General features: G+C 44.3%; 8 protein-coding genes across 8 annotated transcripts; 3 read left to right on the top strand and 5 right to left on the bottom strand.

Annotated features, from left to right (window-relative positions):
- Positions 1 to 158: 158 nt before the first annotated feature.
- I203_100586 (uncharacterized protein) lies at positions 159 to 1707 on the top strand (the record flags this gene model as incomplete). Its single annotated transcript, XM_019150412.1, has 6 exons — positions 159 to 276; positions 428 to 492; positions 609 to 752; positions 935 to 1176; positions 1338 to 1446; positions 1519 to 1707. 6 exons carry the CDS (start codon positions 159 to 161, stop codon positions 1705 to 1707), a joined length of 867 nt encoding a protein of 288 aa, XP_019000378.1.
- A 516-nt stretch (positions 1708 to 2223) lies between these two features.
- I203_100585 (uncharacterized protein) lies at positions 2224 to 3239 on the bottom strand (the record flags this gene model as incomplete). The annotated part of the gene is made up of 4 exons (XM_019150411.1): positions 2224 to 2289; positions 2437 to 2727; positions 2838 to 2990; positions 3075 to 3239. The coding sequence occupies 4 exons, from the start codon at positions 3237 to 3239 to the stop codon at positions 2224 to 2226; spliced, it is 675 nt and encodes a 224-aa protein (XP_019000377.1).
- Positions 3240 to 3693: 454 nt separating this feature from the next.
- Positions 3694 to 4667, top strand: I203_100584 (mitochondrial 37S ribosomal protein uS15m; the record flags this gene model as incomplete). The annotated part of the gene is made up of 2 exons (XM_019150410.1): positions 3694 to 4375; positions 4447 to 4667. The coding sequence occupies 2 exons, from the start codon at positions 3694 to 3696 to the stop codon at positions 4665 to 4667; spliced, it is 903 nt and encodes a 300-aa protein (XP_019000376.1).
- Positions 4668 to 4964: 297 nt separating this feature from the next.
- I203_100583 (acetyl-CoA carboxylase, biotin carboxylase subunit) lies at positions 4965 to 8161 on the bottom strand (the record flags this gene model as incomplete). The annotated part of the gene is made up of 15 exons (XM_019150409.1): positions 4965 to 5660; positions 5727 to 5897; positions 6043 to 6160; positions 6223 to 6317; positions 6385 to 6439; positions 6502 to 6522; positions 6597 to 6662; positions 6718 to 6811; positions 6876 to 7189; positions 7254 to 7275; positions 7326 to 7470; positions 7539 to 7586; positions 7660 to 7707; positions 7773 to 7875; positions 7938 to 8161. 15 exons carry the CDS (start codon positions 8159 to 8161, stop codon positions 4965 to 4967), a joined length of 2220 nt encoding a protein of 739 aa, XP_019000375.1.
- Positions 8162 to 8701: 540 nt separating this feature from the next.
- On the top strand, positions 8702 to 11377 carry I203_100582 (uncharacterized protein; the record flags this gene model as incomplete). Its single annotated transcript, XM_019150408.1, has 12 exons — positions 8702 to 8783; positions 8848 to 8994; positions 9125 to 9313; positions 9404 to 9471; positions 9570 to 9720; positions 9780 to 9853; positions 9948 to 10115; positions 10185 to 10285; positions 10348 to 10472; positions 10528 to 10613; positions 10676 to 10794; positions 10882 to 11377. 12 exons carry the CDS (start codon positions 8702 to 8704, stop codon positions 11375 to 11377), a joined length of 1806 nt encoding a protein of 601 aa, XP_019000374.1.
- A 352-nt stretch (positions 11378 to 11729) lies between these two features.
- On the bottom strand, positions 11730 to 13141 carry I203_100581 (uncharacterized protein; the record flags this gene model as incomplete). Its single annotated transcript, XM_019150407.2, has 5 exons — positions 11730 to 11942; positions 12048 to 12167; positions 12243 to 12707; positions 12797 to 12924; positions 13078 to 13141. The coding sequence occupies 5 exons, from the start codon at positions 13139 to 13141 to the stop codon at positions 11730 to 11732; spliced, it is 990 nt and encodes a 329-aa protein (XP_019000373.2).
- A 457-nt stretch (positions 13142 to 13598) lies between these two features.
- On the bottom strand, positions 13599 to 16658 carry I203_100580 (uncharacterized protein; the record flags this gene model as incomplete). The annotated part of the gene is made up of 5 exons (XM_065516684.1): positions 13599 to 13920; positions 14032 to 14139; positions 14311 to 15536; positions 15746 to 16023; positions 16085 to 16658. 5 exons carry the CDS (start codon positions 16656 to 16658, stop codon positions 13599 to 13601), a joined length of 2508 nt encoding a protein of 835 aa, XP_065373502.1.
- A 635-nt stretch (positions 16659 to 17293) lies between these two features.
- I203_100579 (uncharacterized protein) lies at positions 17294 to 18630 on the bottom strand (the record flags this gene model as incomplete). The annotated part of the gene is made up of 4 exons (XM_019150405.1): positions 17294 to 17446; positions 17508 to 17821; positions 17895 to 18099; positions 18181 to 18630. The coding sequence occupies 4 exons, from the start codon at positions 18628 to 18630 to the stop codon at positions 17294 to 17296; spliced, it is 1122 nt and encodes a 373-aa protein (XP_019000371.1).
- Between the last annotated feature and the right edge of the window lie 65 nt (positions 18631 to 18695).

Genomic DNA, 18695 nt, shown 5'->3' with positions numbered 1-18695 from the left:
TTATTTTATTCTTGACGACGACGTTGGGATGCCACCAGTGATAATTCACTTGTACGGTGGAGGCTGTCCGTGAAGTGTTGTCAATAAACTGGATTCAATTCTCCAACATCGCTTTTCTTCGTCCTCTCTCATATGAAACCAACATATTCTCAAACAATATGTCCTCGGCAGATCTCGAGGTACTATCCAGATGGCGTACGATAGGAGCTCGACATTCCGAGCAAGTCATCGAGTTGGGATTGAAAGTGTTGAAAAGTGGTAAAGTGGGTGATCAAGGTGAGTTGAGGTGATGTAGAAGCTTGTACTTGGTGTACTGCCCATGAATAGTCCGCAAAGACAGATACATATGAGTTAGAGCTGGTCGATCTGTATATTTGCTGCAAGAATGAGAAAAAATACTAATTTCATTGGTTGTTTGATCACGTAGAATGGGCCTTGAGGGAACAATTGGCTATTGCAGCTTTAGATCTAGGTCAAGTTGAATTATCTCAAGTGAGTAGAAATAGCTATATCATACATTGTATCGCTTCAAGTCATCAAGCGAGATGATAACGCTACTATTACGATGCGCTTGCATGTCACTAATGCTTACATATGTGATATCGCAGGTGCAAATCAAATTACTTCATTCCAAATTCCCCAATTCACCTCGAGTCAAGATATTAGATGGACTGTTATTAGAGTCGCAAGGTAGATTGGAAGACGCTAGAGCAGTGTATGAGGGTTTGTTGAGAGTGGATGAAACTGATGTGGTGAGTTTGCGTAAGCCATGACGCTTTCAGAATGAGCGAGACAAGACAAAAATAGCCATCACAACATATCACAAAGCCAATGATGTGGAGATCCGATCTTATCGTGCTTTTCTCTCTCTCAATACTCAATCATAACTATATGCTGTGCTGAATTGAACTTACTGATACCTTTGATCATACAGTCCGCTCACCAACGTCTAATCTCACTTACACTCTCATCCTCACCCACCTCAGCCATCCCTTTACTCCTCAAATACCTCGATACGTTCTACTCTGATCCTTCAGGCTGGTCATTACTCTCCGAGCAATACTGTGAACTAGGAATGTACACCCAGGCATTGGATGCGCTGGGTCATCTGATGAGTGTACAACCATGGGATGAAGGGGCGGTAAGAAGGGCAGGAGAAGTAGCCTACACGATGGGGTAAGTTTGCTTTTCGAATATCGCATTTTGATTAGTACAATATAGTATCACCGTCCTTTCCATTCCCCGTTTGTCCAGTCCAGCCCTATCCTAAATTCAATCCCAATTGTACTTCCATCTCACCGTCATATGTACACTGATATCATGGTCTTCTATCGTAGCGACTACCAACTATCCCTCAAACACCTCTTGCGGTCAATCGAAATGCAAGGTACGAAAGAGACTAATCCGAATCAAAGCAGAACGAGATCATGGTGGGGTATAAAACTGGTATGTTATTGTCTCCTCTAAATTAAACCTTTTGTTTATATGACGATCTGATGCGACTTCTTGTCTTATCAGGCCGTATCGCGTCTCTTGGAATCACCGAATAGCGAAACGACCGTTCCGCGAGAAATGCAAAGTACAGAGAAACAATTGAAATTGTTAGATGAGTTGGCTACAGAGAGGATATTGGATAATGGTGGGAAAGGTGTGGGTCTGGAAGTTAAGAGGAAAGTGTTGAGTGATGGTAAAGATATTATACGATAAACCCTGCTGTTTTTTTATTGGTTTGTACTGTATATGCAATACTTGAATGGATGCAAATACTTCTCAACTAATATATCAACACACAATCAGTCAGCTTTATTTCCTACTAGGTTATGCTTGTCATACGCAATTTAGTTGTTGGTGACCTTCGCCCGTGTTTCTCATCCCAGTGACTATCAAAAATGCTTGGAATAGTTGCTACCAATGAGATATTAACGTTTTCACTGATTTGAAAAAGAATGTTCAGGAGATCCTTCTTCTTCTACTCCGATTGAAAATTATCACTGTTATTTCAAAGTTCTGGGCTTTGGTACGGTTGATATGCCTTTTCGACATGCATTTATTTTCTTTGATTTGTATATATATGAACTCGTTTTTGCTTTTACTTTTGATTTGATGACCCTTCACCTCCTCTCGACCTATATACTTTTTTCCTCTTCTCCTTCTGTTGGATTATCGGATCATTCCAAGCATTTCCTATTCCCTTTCTCTGTCAATCAAGATCCCGAGGACCTCTTACTCAGCTTGAGTCTCGTGACCCTTGGCTTCTTCGCTCATAGCTGCTTTGGGAGTGTTTGTTCGCTAAATTAATTATCATATTCTAGTCAGCTCGAGATTCGATTGCAGTAGGTTGTGTACATGCATCAGAGGCGTGAGAAAAGAAAGATATGTTTCACCCCAATCCAGGCCTTTCTTGCGACAGAAAACAAGCTTGGAAACAAGACCCACCTCAGCTCTAAGGATACTATCCTTGATTTCTTTCTGAGTGGGTTCACCTTGTTCCTTTCCAGCAGCATTATCTTCGTCTTCTTCAGTACCAGGAGCGTCCTGTTTATCTTCAGAAGAAGATTGAGATTTGGCAACTTCGTTGGCGTCCTTACCTCCAGATTTAGATTCAGGTTTCAACGAATCGTTTTCGATCAAGTTCTCAGGCATCGTCTTAGACTCGTCCTTCTTCACTGGGATTTCGCTTGGGGCTTTGTCTGCACTTTTGTGAATTCCTGAAGGATCAGGGGTTTTCTATGGAACACCGGACACTTGATTAGCATATGTCATGAGCCCGAGAGATGAGGGAGGATCAGCTCTGTATGAACAGATATGAAGTGACACGATAGATGAGTCCCACTCACAGGTGAATATTTACCAGAATCTGTAGCTTGAACAGCCTCTCCTTGTTTCACCGTGGGAGCAGACTCGTTGATCTCTGCTCTTACTTTGGCATGTTCTTGGGAGTGAGTAGCAGCGTGGGAAGAAGCTTTGGAAGGGAGAAGGAGGAATGCACCCTGATGAAGTAAATGACCTATTAGCTTTTGGTGTATTCATCAACCACTTGGTGGCATGATCTGAGAAGGGATTCTGGAACTTACCAAAGAACCGAATACGACGGCTGAACCGATCATCCAAGTGGTATCACCCCCCTTTTGAGGTCCAGTGGTAGATGCGTACCTCCTAGCTGCCGGTTGAGCGGTCAAGGTAGCGCGGGAAGCGGAAGCGAGACGAGTGGAGAGTCTGGTAGCTGATCTGAATGACATTGTGTGTGTTGATGTGTTTGAGAGGAATGTTCAAGAATGAATGGATGTTAACGAATTAAAAGTGCAGTGATAGAAGGGATAGAGTTATAGGTTGTAGGTGATCTCCTTCTCTCATTGGGGGGTTGAGATGACGTTGTACTACTTTGGTGTATATATGACTGACGTTATACTCGAGTAATCATCGTATATTAGCCGGCCGATAATCGATAAATCAACCACAGATCGGAATATAGCAGATAGTCACGTGGGGTCACAGTCTGCATAAATTATGTGCCACAATGCACAAAACACCGCTTACACCGTAGCATACCGAAACAAAAGTCCGAGCGACAGAGCCAGAGTAACTTTGTCTTTTGGGATATTTTGCCTTTGGATTCGTGCATCTTCATCATGACTGGCTCATACAACCTGACTGTTCACCAAGCTATAAATCCTAATCACCCACACCACCGCCATGTCATTCGCCCTCCCTTCTATCCGCTCCGGCTACTCCCCTTCGGCAGTAGCAGGTCCCTCTCGACTTCGATCATTCTCCACCTCCCAAGTCCACAGCGTATCAAAGCGTAAGCTCATCGCTAAAAGACGTAAAGCCGCCAACCTCGAACTTCAAGCTTCTAAAGTAATCAAACCCGAGTCGATCGATCCAGTACTAGGAAGAGTCAACTATAGAGCTCCATCTTCACGTACACTATTTGCTCAAGCTCAATCTTCATCATTTAGCGGAACTGGAATTACGAGTTCGAGTTTACCTCCTAAACCAGAGAACGAATGGGATAACTCAAAGCTCAAGGGAGTTTTATTGAACTACGATGAAATCGCTTATTCACCTCCACCGAATTATACCCAAGGGGAAAGACCAAAACACTTGTTACCTGGTATAAGTAAAGCGGATGAAGATCTTTTATTCGGAGCTTTACCTCATATCTCGACTGAATTGAGTTATTCAACTTCGAATAACCGTAGTGGTAACGGAAGTGAGATAGCAGTAGAGGAAGAACAGAATAAACAATCTGAGATGCTCATGAGGATATTAGATTTGAGAAACTCCTCGAAATCAGCTGTGAACGTTTTAAACAGACAGAGGGTGATTGATGCCTTTGGACAAGGAAAAGATACGGGTAGTTCAAGAGTACAAGGTGAGTTGTCATCTCTTCGTCTTTACCTCTTTTTTCTAGGATTGCCGTTAATTCCCTTTCGTGTGTTTTAGCCGCCCTACTCACTTCCAAAATCCATAATCTACTCTCTCACACGGTCCAAAATCCTAAAGACACCTCCAACAAGCGATCTTTGAGGTTGCTCGTACAAGAACGAGCAAGACATTTGAAATACTTCAAAAGGACAAATTCAAAAGAGGACTATGATCACTTATTGGCCGATTTGGGATTAGAATCAGGTGCCGTAGAAGGAAAATTGAAATTTGCTTTTTAGTTGATCGAGTCCGAATCGCAATCAATGTAAGTCGAATGCTCCTTCTTCCCTTCTTGATCGATATTCACACATACTATCGCACTCATATTTCCCACTCACACTTATGATGCTTTACCAAAACCTGATTTAATGAGCCTGAGCCTCCCTGACAAGAGGTGTGGACGATACCTATATAATTGGACTGAACCTATACATTCTTCTTTGTTATACAAACATATTATCTAATGTTACAACAGGAAACAAAGAAAACACAAAAAGCTAATTCGATTCAATGAATGAAATAGTCCCATCATTCCGTTATTGCTTCGCCAACTCGACCAATACTTCACCTTCCTGAACGACCTTTCCTTTCTCCACATTCACTTCACCGACAACTCCATCTTTGGATGCTCTAATGGATATTTCCATCTTCATACTTCCTAGCACTACCAGCACTTGATTCTCTCTCACCTCGTCTCCAGACTTTACTTTCACTTCTACAACCGTAGCTGGCATAGGCGATACAAGCTTATCTTGGTTATTTCCGTTAGAAGTAGATGTGGATAGAGATGGATCTTCAAGTAAAGTAGGTTGATGAGTTACGATGTAATGTGAAGAAGACGCAAATATATGCAATTTCTCTTCTCCACTTCTACCATGTCCATGTCCGCTTGAGGCAACGGGAATAATTGTCGATCTCACATGATCATTTTCAATCTCACTGATCAATTCTATTCCTTCCTGGTTCAATTGACTTGATGGGATATTAATCCAATATTCCGAATCTATACTGATCATATATCCTTGATCGACATATTTGAGTTTGATCAGGTGATCATCTATCTTGTATTCTTTGATCACCTCATCACCAAAACGTCGATTAACTAGTCTAGACCATGGACCATCACTTAGTACTTGATGGGCATTTTCAGATCTAAGAGTAAGGTAGAGGGCAGCTTGAGCCAGTACTTCAGTGGGGATATGACGTGGGGGAAAGAGGTCGGTCTGGTACGTCTAGTATGGCGTTGCGAGTCAGGTTGATCGCATTTTTATTTGGTACATCGAGTGAGGGGGACTCACAGGAACAAAACTAGTCTCCACAGGACCGCTTGCGAAGACTTCGTGACCCGCTACTGATTTGAGGAACTCTATATTGGTCGAGGGGCCTACAACTTGATATTCACCTAGCGCTGAGCGGAGGAGCGAAAGGGCAGACGATCGATCGGGTCCATGAACGATAAGCTTGGAGATCTATTCTTGTACAGTCAGCTTGTGTGGTCCCCCTATACCATATATGGGAATCATCTCATCCATCTAACTGTGACTTGATAAGGCTGAAACATAGAACGTATCCAGGGTGTACATGATCCTACTCAATTCAGTAGGCCCAACTCACCATGGGATCGTAGTACGAACTGATCTCATCGCCTTCCCAGAAACCCGTCTCCAGTCGGTGAGGTACGTTGACGGGTGCCTTGGTATGGAGCAGCCTTCCAGCATCAGGCAAGAAATTGCTGTGAAACAACTAGTAAGCTTTTGATATTGTTCTGGCTGCGAAATATAAAGGGCAGCTTACGATTCGGGTCTCTCAGCGTAGATCCTAGCCTCGAATGCATGACCATTGCAAGGTATCTGGTCTTGAGTCAACGGTAGTGAATTTCCAGCTGCCACCTATACAAATATGAGGTTGATACTGAGCTAGCTGACCTCTCAACAACGACGCGGTAGCTGAGCTTACGGATAATTGCCATTCAACCAGGTCAATACCAGTGACCATCTCTGTGACAGGATGTCTGCGAAATTACCGGCTGTCAGCTGCGTGCTTATTTCAAGGGTCAACGCTCAGCCAGCTTACTCTACTTGTAATCGGGTATTCCTACAAAACCAAAAATAAGTCAGCTTGCTGTAAAAATCACTTCAACCATCATCAACGTAGCTGTAATTACTCACATTTCCATGAAGAAGTATTCCCCAGTTTCAGCATCCATGATAAACTCGACTGTTCCTGCTCCAACGCTATCCGAGAAGCATCGTTAGCTGTGCGCAGGCAATTTGAGACAGATCAGCTCACTAATTGACCGCTTTGACAGCAGCCACAGCTTTCTCTGCGAAATCCTTCTTGAGCTCAGGACTCAGTCCAGGTGCAGGAGCTTCTTCGATTATCTCTATCACCCACGATGGCATCGTCAGCTGACGGACATGGGGTAGTAGAAACAAAGCTAAACATACTTTGATGCCTTCTTTGAACTGAACAATCCCTCTCAGCCAGAGCCACCGTATTTCCAAATGTATCCGCGAAAACCTGAACTTCGACATGTCTAGGTTTCTCCAACCACCTTTCCAGTAATACTTCATCGTTCGAAAATGATTTTATAGCTTCTCTTTTAGCTGAGATCAATTCATCTTCAAACGATTTTGGATCTCTGACGATCCTCATACCCTTGCCACCTCCTCCGTGAGTAGGTTTGATAAGGAGGGGATAAGCTGTTTGCTCGGCTCCTTTTAAGAGAGCAGAGGGGGACTGGTCGGCACCGTGATATCCACTGTTATACACCCAAACACTCAGTATTTATTTTTCCAATTGAACGATGGTAAAGGTAGACTTACGGTACACAAGGTACGCCAGCAGCTAGATACTATGTGTCAGCTGTAATCGGTGCACGCGATTGAATAGCTCACCAGTCATGATTTCCTTACTCTCCCTTTTCGATCCCATACTCTTTATCGCTGATGTGGGAGGTCCAATGAATACCAAACCAGCATCTTTGATCCGTTCTGCGAAAACTGAAGACTCAGATAAGAATCCGTATCCCGGATGAATCGCCTGAAATTACCATATTGAATTAGTTGGCTTCACTTTGAATTTCCTCCAGCGGACTTCTGTCAACTGACCTCTGCTCCTGTCGCTGTAGCTACTGCCAATATCTTATCGATATTCAGCTATTCACAGAAATATCAGTTTTTCATGTTCATCAAAGGACTCCCGCAGGAGCTGAAGATGGCGTTCACTCACATAGCTCTCGGAGCTTGGTGCTGGTCCGATACAATTAGCTTCGTCTGCCTGTTCAAAACCCTACAAATCAGCTGAACTGGAAAGCAGCGAATACACAGCTTGACCGAGCGAACCATTTGTACATGTATGCAGCCCTTATCAGCCTCACTGAACACTGCTACGGTCTTTACTCCTAGTTTTCGGGCAGTTCGGACGATACGACATGCTATTTCACCTCTACATACTCATTGTGAGCTAATTTGCGATTCATGATCGTCATAGTCCTAGCTTTAGCTTACCTATTAGCAATGAGGATCTTCTTGAAGTGAGGCTTGGCGGGTGAGGTAGTAGTGACCAGATTGGGCGGATGAGATGAGGAAGAAGAAGAAGAAGGGATTGTAAACTGCAGGGAGGAGATTTGTCTATATTGTCTATGCGTTCGGATGTAGGTCGGTAAGATCCTTGACCTGGTGATGAGAGGAATGACAGCCCCCGAGGGAAGTCGGCGTGAGATGGCTTTCATATTGATCACTGTCCCCTCTGGCTATGATGTGGCTACGATGAAGATGACGATGGTGACAGTGCTTACTCCAGTTCGTTCTTATAGCTGTTCATACAAAGATGACCACTCTCACAGATATACGTTAGACTATACGAGCGGTCAACAGATCAACATTCATCCAAAGCCCAAGTGCTCAAATGCAAGTCAGGTGGTGGTGGTCACTCCGGTTAATGGATCTCTCGATTTCTCCGGCCGGATCATGACCCGGTCAAAACGGGATCAAACCAGTTCAAAAAAAGCGGAGATGGCCGCTCCTCTGCTTTCACTCTCCCACTGCCATTACGAGCGACTCACCGACGTTCACCCTTTCACTGCTCACATAACATACTCGAATCCATGATCCATCGTCATACCGTCATAACAAGCTGCTGTCTCTTGGCTTAGGACCATCACTGGACATATCGTTCCCAACAAAAGCAGCAGAGCACTTAATCTACAAGTCAGAAAGAAGCATCAAGACATCGATAGCACCTCTTGCGTCTCCATATCGGCCAAAACACCATGGCAGCTCCATTGTACGTCACCCAGTCTGGAAGACTGTTCCATGCCGGTCTGATTCTCATAGTCACAGTGGGACTACCAGGTGAGCTTGTCATCGCATTTGATCAGACTTCAGCTCAAGTATCGATCTCCTCTCTCATGTATAGCTCGAGGTAAAACTCACATCTCGAGAGCACTGGAGAGATATCTGCGATGGTTAGGTGTGAAAACGAGGGTTTACTCTTTAGGTGATTATAGACGAAAGGTATTGGGTGGTGCACAGAACGTACCTCCGGATTACTTTCAGACGAAATGTAAGTGGTTGCATACTCTCAACTGTGCTATGCACCATCATACCGCATTTTGGACTACAATCAGACATTCGTCCAGTTGATGAACCTATCTGTTCGACGAATACTGAACCACCTTGTCGTTTTCCCATAGCCCCTCGGTCAGAGGCTACCAACGCCCTTCGACGTCGGATCAAAAACGAGTTGGAAGATCAGATCATGGATTTCTATACTGTCCAAGGTGGTCAGGTCGTTATATATGATGCGAATAATGGGAATGTGAAAAATAGGAAAGATTGTTATGAGAAATTCGAAAGTAAAGGTGTTCACGTTATCTTCTTGGGTGAGTGGAACCGGACGTCAAACCCCCATAGATATTGAGGAAGGCTCGATGTGCTGATTTCTCATTTACATTTGCTCTGTCTCAATGTAGAGAGTGTATGCGATCAAGAAGAAATCATCACTGCTAATATAAGGAGTGTCAAATTATCGTCACCTGATGTAAGTCAAATCACCATGCTCCCCTCGAACTTCTTGACTGCGCTACAATATAATCGAGTGAACTTTACTGATCTTTTGATCACCATTTAAACCCGCAGTATGCAGGTTGGGATGCCGATCGGGCAGTAGCAGATTACTGGAGTCGAATTCGTGATCAAGAACAAGTGTATGATACGGTCACAGCGGATGAAGGTCCTTTTATCAAAGTCATGAATGTTGGTGAGAGGATTGAAGTAAATAGGATAGAAGGTAAGCTCTGTAATCTACGTTTCTGGATGAGGAAAGCTCACTGACATTGATATTTTTAGGATACCTACAAACGAGATGTTGCTTCTTCTTGATGAACATACATACGAAACCAAGGACGATATATTTTGCCAGGGTACGTCGAACCTCTTTATCAGTCATGGTATTCGCAATGTATCACAATTTAGCTCGAATTTGCATGCGAATCAATGCTAATATACCACTTGTAGTCCGGTCAATCCCTCATCGAACATTCCTACAAAGCAGATTCCGATCTATCCCCAGCAGGATGGGAATACTCTGAGAGGATGAAAGCTGCTGTTATAGCTAGACGAAAGGCATTGAAAGAAGAGAAGAAAGCTAATGGCGAAGCAGTAGGGAATGAAAACCCATTGCTCGTCAGTTCAATTAAGCTTTGTGAAACCATCCTGCATGTGCCGGAAGGCTGATTATATACTCTTCCACAGATTTGGACATCCGCGAGGAGACGAGCGTATCATACCGCATGGCCATTCGTCCATTCTGGATTTAAGGTAGTTCAGAAACCCATCATGAGTGAAATCAACCCGTTAGTTCATGTTAAAAAGGTGATCTACAGTCGATGAACCAAACTGATTCATGCTTTTGTAGTGGTGTATGGGATGGGTTATCGACTGGCGAAGCGATGGAATTATATCCCGATGAATGGGATAGGTTCTTGAGTGATCCGTATGCCCATAGAGCTCCGAGGGCGGAATCGTACCATGACCTCAGTGGTGAGATGAGTTGATCCCTACGCGACCTGATTCTAGCTGACTTGTCATTGTGCAGTTCGACTTGAACCCGTCATCTTTGAGCTGGAGAGATGTCAAGATGATCTTTTGATCATTGGACACGCGTCCGTTATTCGATGTTTGGTGAGTTGTCTGTATTATCCGATTCCATGGCCGTACAGCTCATCACCGGATCCCGAACGTAGCTCGCGTATCTCGTCGGATTACCTCCTAACGAAGTTCCAGCTGTCGAGATTGCAAGAGGAGATTTGGTAGAAGTTACACCTGCGAGTTATGGAGTCATCTCCAGGGCATTCCATTTCTGGTGAGTCGGATCATGCCTCGATCACACCTGATACCTCCAAGCTTGTCTCGTACATTTAGCTGATATAATTGTCTTGCCATTATGTAGGTCAGGAGAAGGTCGAGGTGACGCTTCTGGTGAAAACCTTTATGAGAACTTTGCCGAATCGACCTCAGGCAAAGGGACAGTCTTACCTGATTCAGGTGTGAATTTCGCCGCCGACGCATTCAACATGGAACAAGAAGCCGAAGAGGAAGAAAAAATCGAGAAGGAGATTCAAGCTGATAATTTGGCTAAGTCGTTGAAAGGGAAGATATTGAATAAATTGCATAATTCAAGTAAAGACGGTACGAGGTCTGCACCTCATCCTCACCCGCAGGGGCAATCTACTTTACCTCATTTACAGGAGGACAAGGAAAATGAACGGGAAGAAAGGACGACGGGGAGCGATGCCGAGTACGGTAATAGTCCTGCTTCGGAGGAAGTGCTTAGTGAAGGGGATTTGGAAGGTAAAGAGGGGGGAAGTCTAAGAGCAAGAGCTAGTGAGTTGCAGGCCTTCGATATCTGGAATGAGATAGAAGAAGCTGACAAAGTATCTGGATAAAGTGAGTATCTTGGAGATTTGATCTGAAGGTAGTTCAACGCAGAAGGAATTGCTTGATTAATATCATAGGATTGCATCAGGTGGTTCGGTTCATTTGATGCAAGTGATTTGAATGAAAATCGGGAAACGGGAATGAAGATTTGGTTTTGTCTAATTATTCGAATATGATACGGTACCAGTATTCATCTAGATGTCCTATTGTATCAATGTAATGCAATGCTATGGAGCGAACGGTACACGTCTACTCATCTATCTTACCATAGTGACCGAATACACGTTATAGCAAGGTGACATTGCACCGATCATGTCATAGGTCCTAGTCGACCGTTCCAGTTCGATATAGTCTCATTCACTACGAACTATCTGTGTTCGAATTTAGAAGTGATCTTACTATCTCATCGACCTCTTCGTCACTTCTCACGCCTTCTATCGTCCTTATCAACGAACCATGTTCCTGATCTGATTGCTCGTCTGTTGATAGGAGAATCCAATTGGGTGAAGGAGTAGGTAGAGGCCAATCGAAATCTTGCACTTTCTGATAATTTAAGTTCAGGTTCAGGTTGGTCTGAAAGCCGGGAAAGGATGTTATTAGCAATTGTCACTCGACATATTCTTGACATATCCTCAATCGTCCAAAGATACACGAGGATTCGATGAATTTCTGACTGACATTCTCATCATGCAATCCATAAGGATAAGATCCAAACTTGAGTTTAGTACAGTGTTCAATAACTGGTAAGGAGTCGACATGAAGGAGGATAGTAGTATCTGATGAAGAGTGGATACGGAACTATATATGTACAATTTTATAATTAACAATCACTGAACACTGCTGTTTCACAAATTGACAGATGAGACAACGTACCTGCTGACAGCCCAGTACCAGCAAGCTCCCTCTAACCTCATTCAACAATATACTTCCTCCTACCACTGGCGTGATTACCACACACCTCTCGAGAGATTTCCCATGTACAGCTGTCAACCTAGCTTGATCCTTGGTCTCTCCATGCCTGTCGTCATGTACACCCGAACGAAGATCTATGATACAGTCTGAGAGGTTCGAGAGGGATAGGGTGTATGTTCCGATAACATCTTTAGGGGGTCGGATCAATCGGTGAGAGAGATTAGATATGGTATGAGTATTGGGTGACGAAATTGATGTGAATGTGGATACTTCACCCTGAGGTTGAGATGATGATGAGATTCCCGGTTTGGGTGTAGAGGAATACTTGGTACTGCTAGACTTTTTTGATTTATTAAAACTAAATTTCGACTTTGGTTTATCCATCGTCCTTATAGATGATACTTGTCTTTCCAACTCTGTTAATTGCTATATACAGTCCAAGAAAGGAACGCCAAATTAGCAAAAACATTTCCTCTCGAATAAAACATGATCTATGGGGAATGAGATGAGCTCACTTTATCATATTTAACTCTATCGTAAACAGGTATCAAAGCTGATATCTGATCGACACGAGTGCGTAGATCTGATATCTTCGAATTGAGGTCGGACAGGTCGGACGACGAGTTGAGACCATCACAAATACCTAAGATGATATCGTACATATAAATACAAGTATACGTCCAACTGTCCATCACCCATGTCTTTTTGCGTTATGTGATAAGTTGTATGTTGTATGTTTAGGTGAAGAAGGGAGGCAGACAGTGAATGCGAGTAACGAGAGAGAGATCGTACTTACTCTGTCGCTGTTGGCTGAAGTAGGTATGGAACTCGCTTGCCTGGATTAGAGAGATGTTGGACATGATCGACCTCACAAAATCACTTAGTTACAATATCTATCTAAATGACGTATCAAGTATGCAGAAGAACGACGATTGACAACAACATCTTCAGACATGAACAGATGGACGTGCAAAGTGGAGGACCGACGCAGATCAACGCGTAACGTTATCATCCATCATCCATCTCACATGCAAGCGTAATCATTGTGACCCGAAACAAAAGTATATCATATGCACATCTCATTCATTCAACTCATGAACCAAGCTTGTTGAACCTCCAAGCGAAAATGAGAAGGAAACATTGGGAATGGGGGTATATAAAGATTATTGTTTATCTGTTTTGAATGTGGGGTATACTTGACATTTTACTGAATCTATAAAGAATTCATTTTGAATACTCGATGAAGTGATTTGTTGTTCACCATGAGTCATCTTATACCGGAAACATACCCATCTCATGCTCCCTCCTACATTGCACCTACTCCTCCCACTCCAACCATTCTCCGTAAGCATTCGGTCTCTCCCCTCTCAAATACCCTTCGAACGTCCTCTTCAACACAGTCGACCAACTCAAATCAATCTCATCATCAATATCTTCCCTCGAAGTTACCAAACTATCACCTTCGATCTTGGTCTTTCCAATATCGTCTGCCTCTTCATCATCGTCAACATCATCGCCAACTAAGTGAGCTTGACCTTCAATGGACGAGGCTTTCGCAGCGTCCCGAAGCGCTTTTTCACCTTTGATGAACCTCTGTCCGAGGTCTGGCCAGTTGCGTGAGGGGTCAAATGGGAGCCACCTGTATGTACATGATCAGTGGTGAACAATTTGAGACCGTTATAGCAGATCATACACCGGAACAGTCAGAGAGAATGATTGGTGGCATTTCACTGATAATCGATTTACTCACCAGAAATTATGGAAATGGTAAGAGAAAGCACCCCTGAAGAACCCATCGAATCCTAAAGGCTGTGGACCGGCGGTATCGAATTTGTCATTTGAGAAGAAGACTGAGAATCTATAACCCAAAGAATGTCAGCGGCTTATCTACGTGAGGTAGTAAACATCCTTCCTCCCTAATCCCCGGTAAGGCATGCAGACGACAAGCTACGGCGTCCGACCACATCCGACCCTCTGTCTTCGCACAGCCTTTCAAGAGTCATACCCGATGAGAAGCCAAACTACTCACTCTGGGAAATAAGGGAACGGTGGTCTTTCTCTCTGATACCTCTCCATATTCAACCAAGCAGGATCAAACAGCGCATCCGGTACTCTAAACAACAACTTGTCCAATCCGGCATCTTTGAGATACCTCGAAACGGTCATAGGGTGGAAATCCAATCCATTCTCTAAAGCAGTTTTGAACAAAAATGTAGCCAGGGCAGATTTCTTATGTAATTTCAATACTGCCGTATTGTATTTTTGATGCCATGACCATCTGTAGGCGAATTGACCTCTATAGTTCCATAATTCTTCCCAGTCCCTCAAGAATAACGTATCGGCATCCAAGTAGATCCCACCAAATCGATAAGTCAAGACGAATCGCGCCATATCTGATAAAATCACTGATAACCGATCGTAATCCGATTCAGAGGATGAACCAACTTTTTCAAACACACTGTCTTTCTTTTTAGGTTTAGACGTCGTTTGAGGTACCTCTACACTTTCCTCATTGATCTCTGACTTCACTTCATCTAACAATTCACCTAATTTCGGAGCATCGTCGACCGCAGAAGTGGTAGGAACAGCTTTTTCCTTCTGTTGTTGTTGTTTATAGACATTACCACCCGAATTGAAAATTTGCATATCCCTCCAATGATCTTTCAATTCATCAATCCCATCTAACTGTTCAGTCGTATTCCACATTTTGAACTTGACCACTTCTCTAAATCGTTCATGCAAGAAGGGAGCGGACCATGGGTTGATCGCTAAACTCTCATACATCTCTCTCTTGGCTGACGGGTTGGGTACAGCAGCAGCTGGACCAGGATTGATCCACACCCAGAATTGGGGTCTACATGTCCCCTTGACTATATCCGAAGTAGCTTCTAGCGGTTTGTCCAATCCTAGGTTCTGCGTGAATAGGAAAGACATGACAGCCATATATGGTTTATCGGTGAATGGACCTGCCCAGAACATGTGGAATATCCTTGGATGAAGTTCATCGCAGGCAGCACGAGAGTCGAAACTTGCTGATACGGGGTAGGGGTTTTGTAGACTGAGGGGTGCTCGGGACAAGTCAGGTGATCGAGTGGTGAGTGAGGTGGTGCGTGGTGTCCAGTCGTTCCGCTTTTCCGGCGTAGTCGATTCGTAGTACATCTGTTTGTACTGTGATAAGTAGTTTCCTCGTCTCACACGTCCGTTGGTATCTAGTCCTCCACCGATCCGAAGGAATTCGAGACAGTCTCGAACGTACTAGTGAAGTCAATATGGTCAGCTCATGCAGCATGACTGGACCAAAACCTCCGTTCTCCCCGTATGAGGTCTTCTATACCATTTCACCTTACTCTCATGAACATCCACCGAAAATTCATGATGCGATTCTCTCTCTGCTTTTTGTACAAATCACTCGCTCCAGGTCTTGCTTCATGGTACACCTTCCTCGTATCAACTTTCCCACTCACTTTATTATTCCCAAAATCGCATTTCTCCAAGACCAGATCTAAATCCAATATAGTCCCTGGTACAGGTCTAGGTGCGAAACCCGGTGTACCTTCTCTTGTATCCCATGCGTTGAGGTAGTTCCTCTCTGGACCTTGACCTACAAGATTTATCTGAGGCTGAGAAGGGGAATTCCGATTTTGGTAGGCGACAAGTGGAGTCGGAGAGGTAATGCTTGGTATGAGTGACGAGGGGACGGCGGGGTTATGCAAAGAGGGAGAGAGGGGTAGGTTATCGGGTGCTATCGAAATAAAAGAGTCAGCTGATTCGGATACAGGTCCGAAGATGAATGCAAAACTTACGCCGTTGAGTACTTGGATAATGCCCACTGAGGATTTCCCATTCCCAAATCATGGCACTTTCATCTGCCGTTATCACCCTCGTATCAGGATCTACGAAAGGTGGTGTCCATGTTGATCTACCTCCATTTCCTCTCTTTCTGAATCCCAGTAAAAATAATCCTACTATCAGACCTATGATTAAAAGTAGTATCACACGAATAGGTGAGTTCAGTCGAGAAAATATGCGAGGCGGTATAGGTATATATAATTTTATATACCTTCTATTATTGTTTTTCCCATATCCATGTCCGTGTCCGTGGGAAAGAGAGGAATGTCGAGAGTGAGTTCGAGACGGTGAGGAAGATAATGAATTTCCATTTAATAGATTATTGCTATTATCTGATTTTGAAGATGATAAGAATGAAGGATAAGGTAGGTAAATGACGCTGAAGAATCTACCGTACCCTCCACCTATCTGTAATGGAGAAGGGGATAGGTCGTATTTCTTCTCTGCGTCCCATGAGGTCGTAGGCAGAGGGGAGCGACGGGGCTTGGTAGAGGGAGTATGGCGTTTGACTTGGCCGAAGAGTGACATTCTGGGTGAGGGGGATTAGGGATGGGTGTGTGGGTTGGAATTTTGTCGTATGTCGTTGTATTTTATCTGAGTGAATCTTTAATCTGCTTGACTGGTCCGAACGCTATGAGCTGTGATCGGGATATGGACGTTATTCCTCAAGTACTGTTCGCCGAGCTGATCCACAAGGAGTCGTCGCTGTGGATGCTATTTCCAAAGCTGTGAAGGCTGTAGCTGGAGGTTGTTTTTGGCTGAGTCAGGTCTTATGCCTTGAAGAGGGTCATCGTGTGTGTGACCGTAGCAGGAAGACTGCAGGTGAGAATATGAGTACTGATGTTGGTGAGAAGTGAGAAAGAGAGAGCTTTGAGAGGTGGACCCAAGCGCAGTCGTGATGACAACCAGCTTGGCAGCAAAAGTGGTGGTGACGAGAAATTCACTAATAAGCCTGGGCCATCTCATCTCATCGACGGGATCAATTCTCTCCCACAGACAGACTCCACGTGGACATCCATTGCAATGCAACAAATGCTGATCTAGATGCATAATTCGACTAAGTGGTAACATTGGAATGATCGAATATGTAAAGATAAGATAGAATCATGCATGAGCCAGTGTTCTTGGCATTATTCGCCTCTCATCTACTACATGATTCCGCTTTACACCCTCGAAAGCCAGAACATCCACAGAACCTGACTCATAGCCATGAAAAACAAGAACTGAACCCTCCTTGATCTCTGAGAGTGAGAAAGCGTAGTCGTGACGGTCGATACGGATGCATCGGGAAGTAAGACGTACTTGAGTGATCGTAACTATCATACAATGCATATATCAGCATTGACATCCTTGTTCTCTTGGGCCCCGTTGACTTACAAGGAAAAACGCGTTCGCGCCGAAAGTGTAAACGAAGACCGCCCCACAGACCAATCTGCCGAATCCCAACATGCTAACTATGATCACGACGATGATTCCCACGAACTTGTATCCTCCATAACCTATCAATTCCACTCCCGATGCTCCACCTCCTCTCACGTCGAGTAGATAAGAACCTAATTTGATAGCGCAGAATTCCAAAGTGACCACCGCCAGGGCTTTTGAGAGTGAAAGACCTAGTACTTCAGGGTGGAATCGGGATTGCAAGCCTGAAGCGAGTGCCGAGAGGAGGGTGTATGTGACTAGGGCCATTGCTACGGAAGGTTAGGTGGGTGATCAGTACATAGCATTGAAATCAAATACATAATCAGGTCACACCCTACTCACTAGGAATGTATAAATCAGGGGCATTGATATCATCTCTGGGAGCTTGCCAACCTTCCATCGCCCCATTCTCAGAAGACCTTTTAACCTGTCTTGACCATGGTTTGTGTCTCCAGGGGAATAAGACCAGTCGTAATTTATTCAGTACGTAGGAGTTGGTGACGGAGAATGATACTTTGATCAAGTGTAAAGGAAGGTATCGAGTGAACTGGAAAGGTGGCACATAATCAAGTATCAAAGTCAACTTTCATTTCGTACTCTGTCAAGAAGCAGATGCACCCAAACTCACATTCTTCTCTACATACTCTTGACCAGCTGCCACCGCAGATTTACCAAATTGCACACCCATCTGAGCGGTGGCATCATTCATACCGGGCCAAGTTCCAAAAGCATTCACATTGTTCATCGAGCTGTACCCCTGAGGGCCTGGTGCAGGTCCGACTCCAACACCTGGTGTTCCAGCTGGATATCCCGCTCGTTGATTCTGGACTCCACCACCATAGGCGCCAAAGGAGCTAGAAGATGTGGACGCGGTGGTCTGCTGCTCGCCTACGGGTGGAGAAGAGTATCGTATATAGCCATCCTGGGAGATCCGCTGGGCCTGGGAATAAGGAGAGGAGTGCGCTGATCCGCCGGTAGGTGTATGAGGAGGTTCGGGAGGTGGGTAGGCAGGATGGGTAGGTTTAGGATGTTGGAGTGGGGGTGGGGAACGAGACGACATGTATGGAGGGGATGCCATGGTGCTTGGGATGCGGGACTGGGTGGGATATGAGAATCTTTCTATGGATGCTCAGTGTGCTTTTA

This window comes from Kwoniella mangroviensis (genome assembly GCF_000507465.2).
Source record: "Kwoniella mangroviensis CBS 8507 chromosome 1 map unlocalized Ctg01, whole genome shotgun sequence".
Classification (NCBI taxonomy): Eukaryota; Fungi; Basidiomycota; class Tremellomycetes; order Tremellales; family Cryptococcaceae; genus Kwoniella; species Kwoniella mangrovensis.
This window is presented reverse-complemented; position numbering and strand designations above follow the sequence as displayed.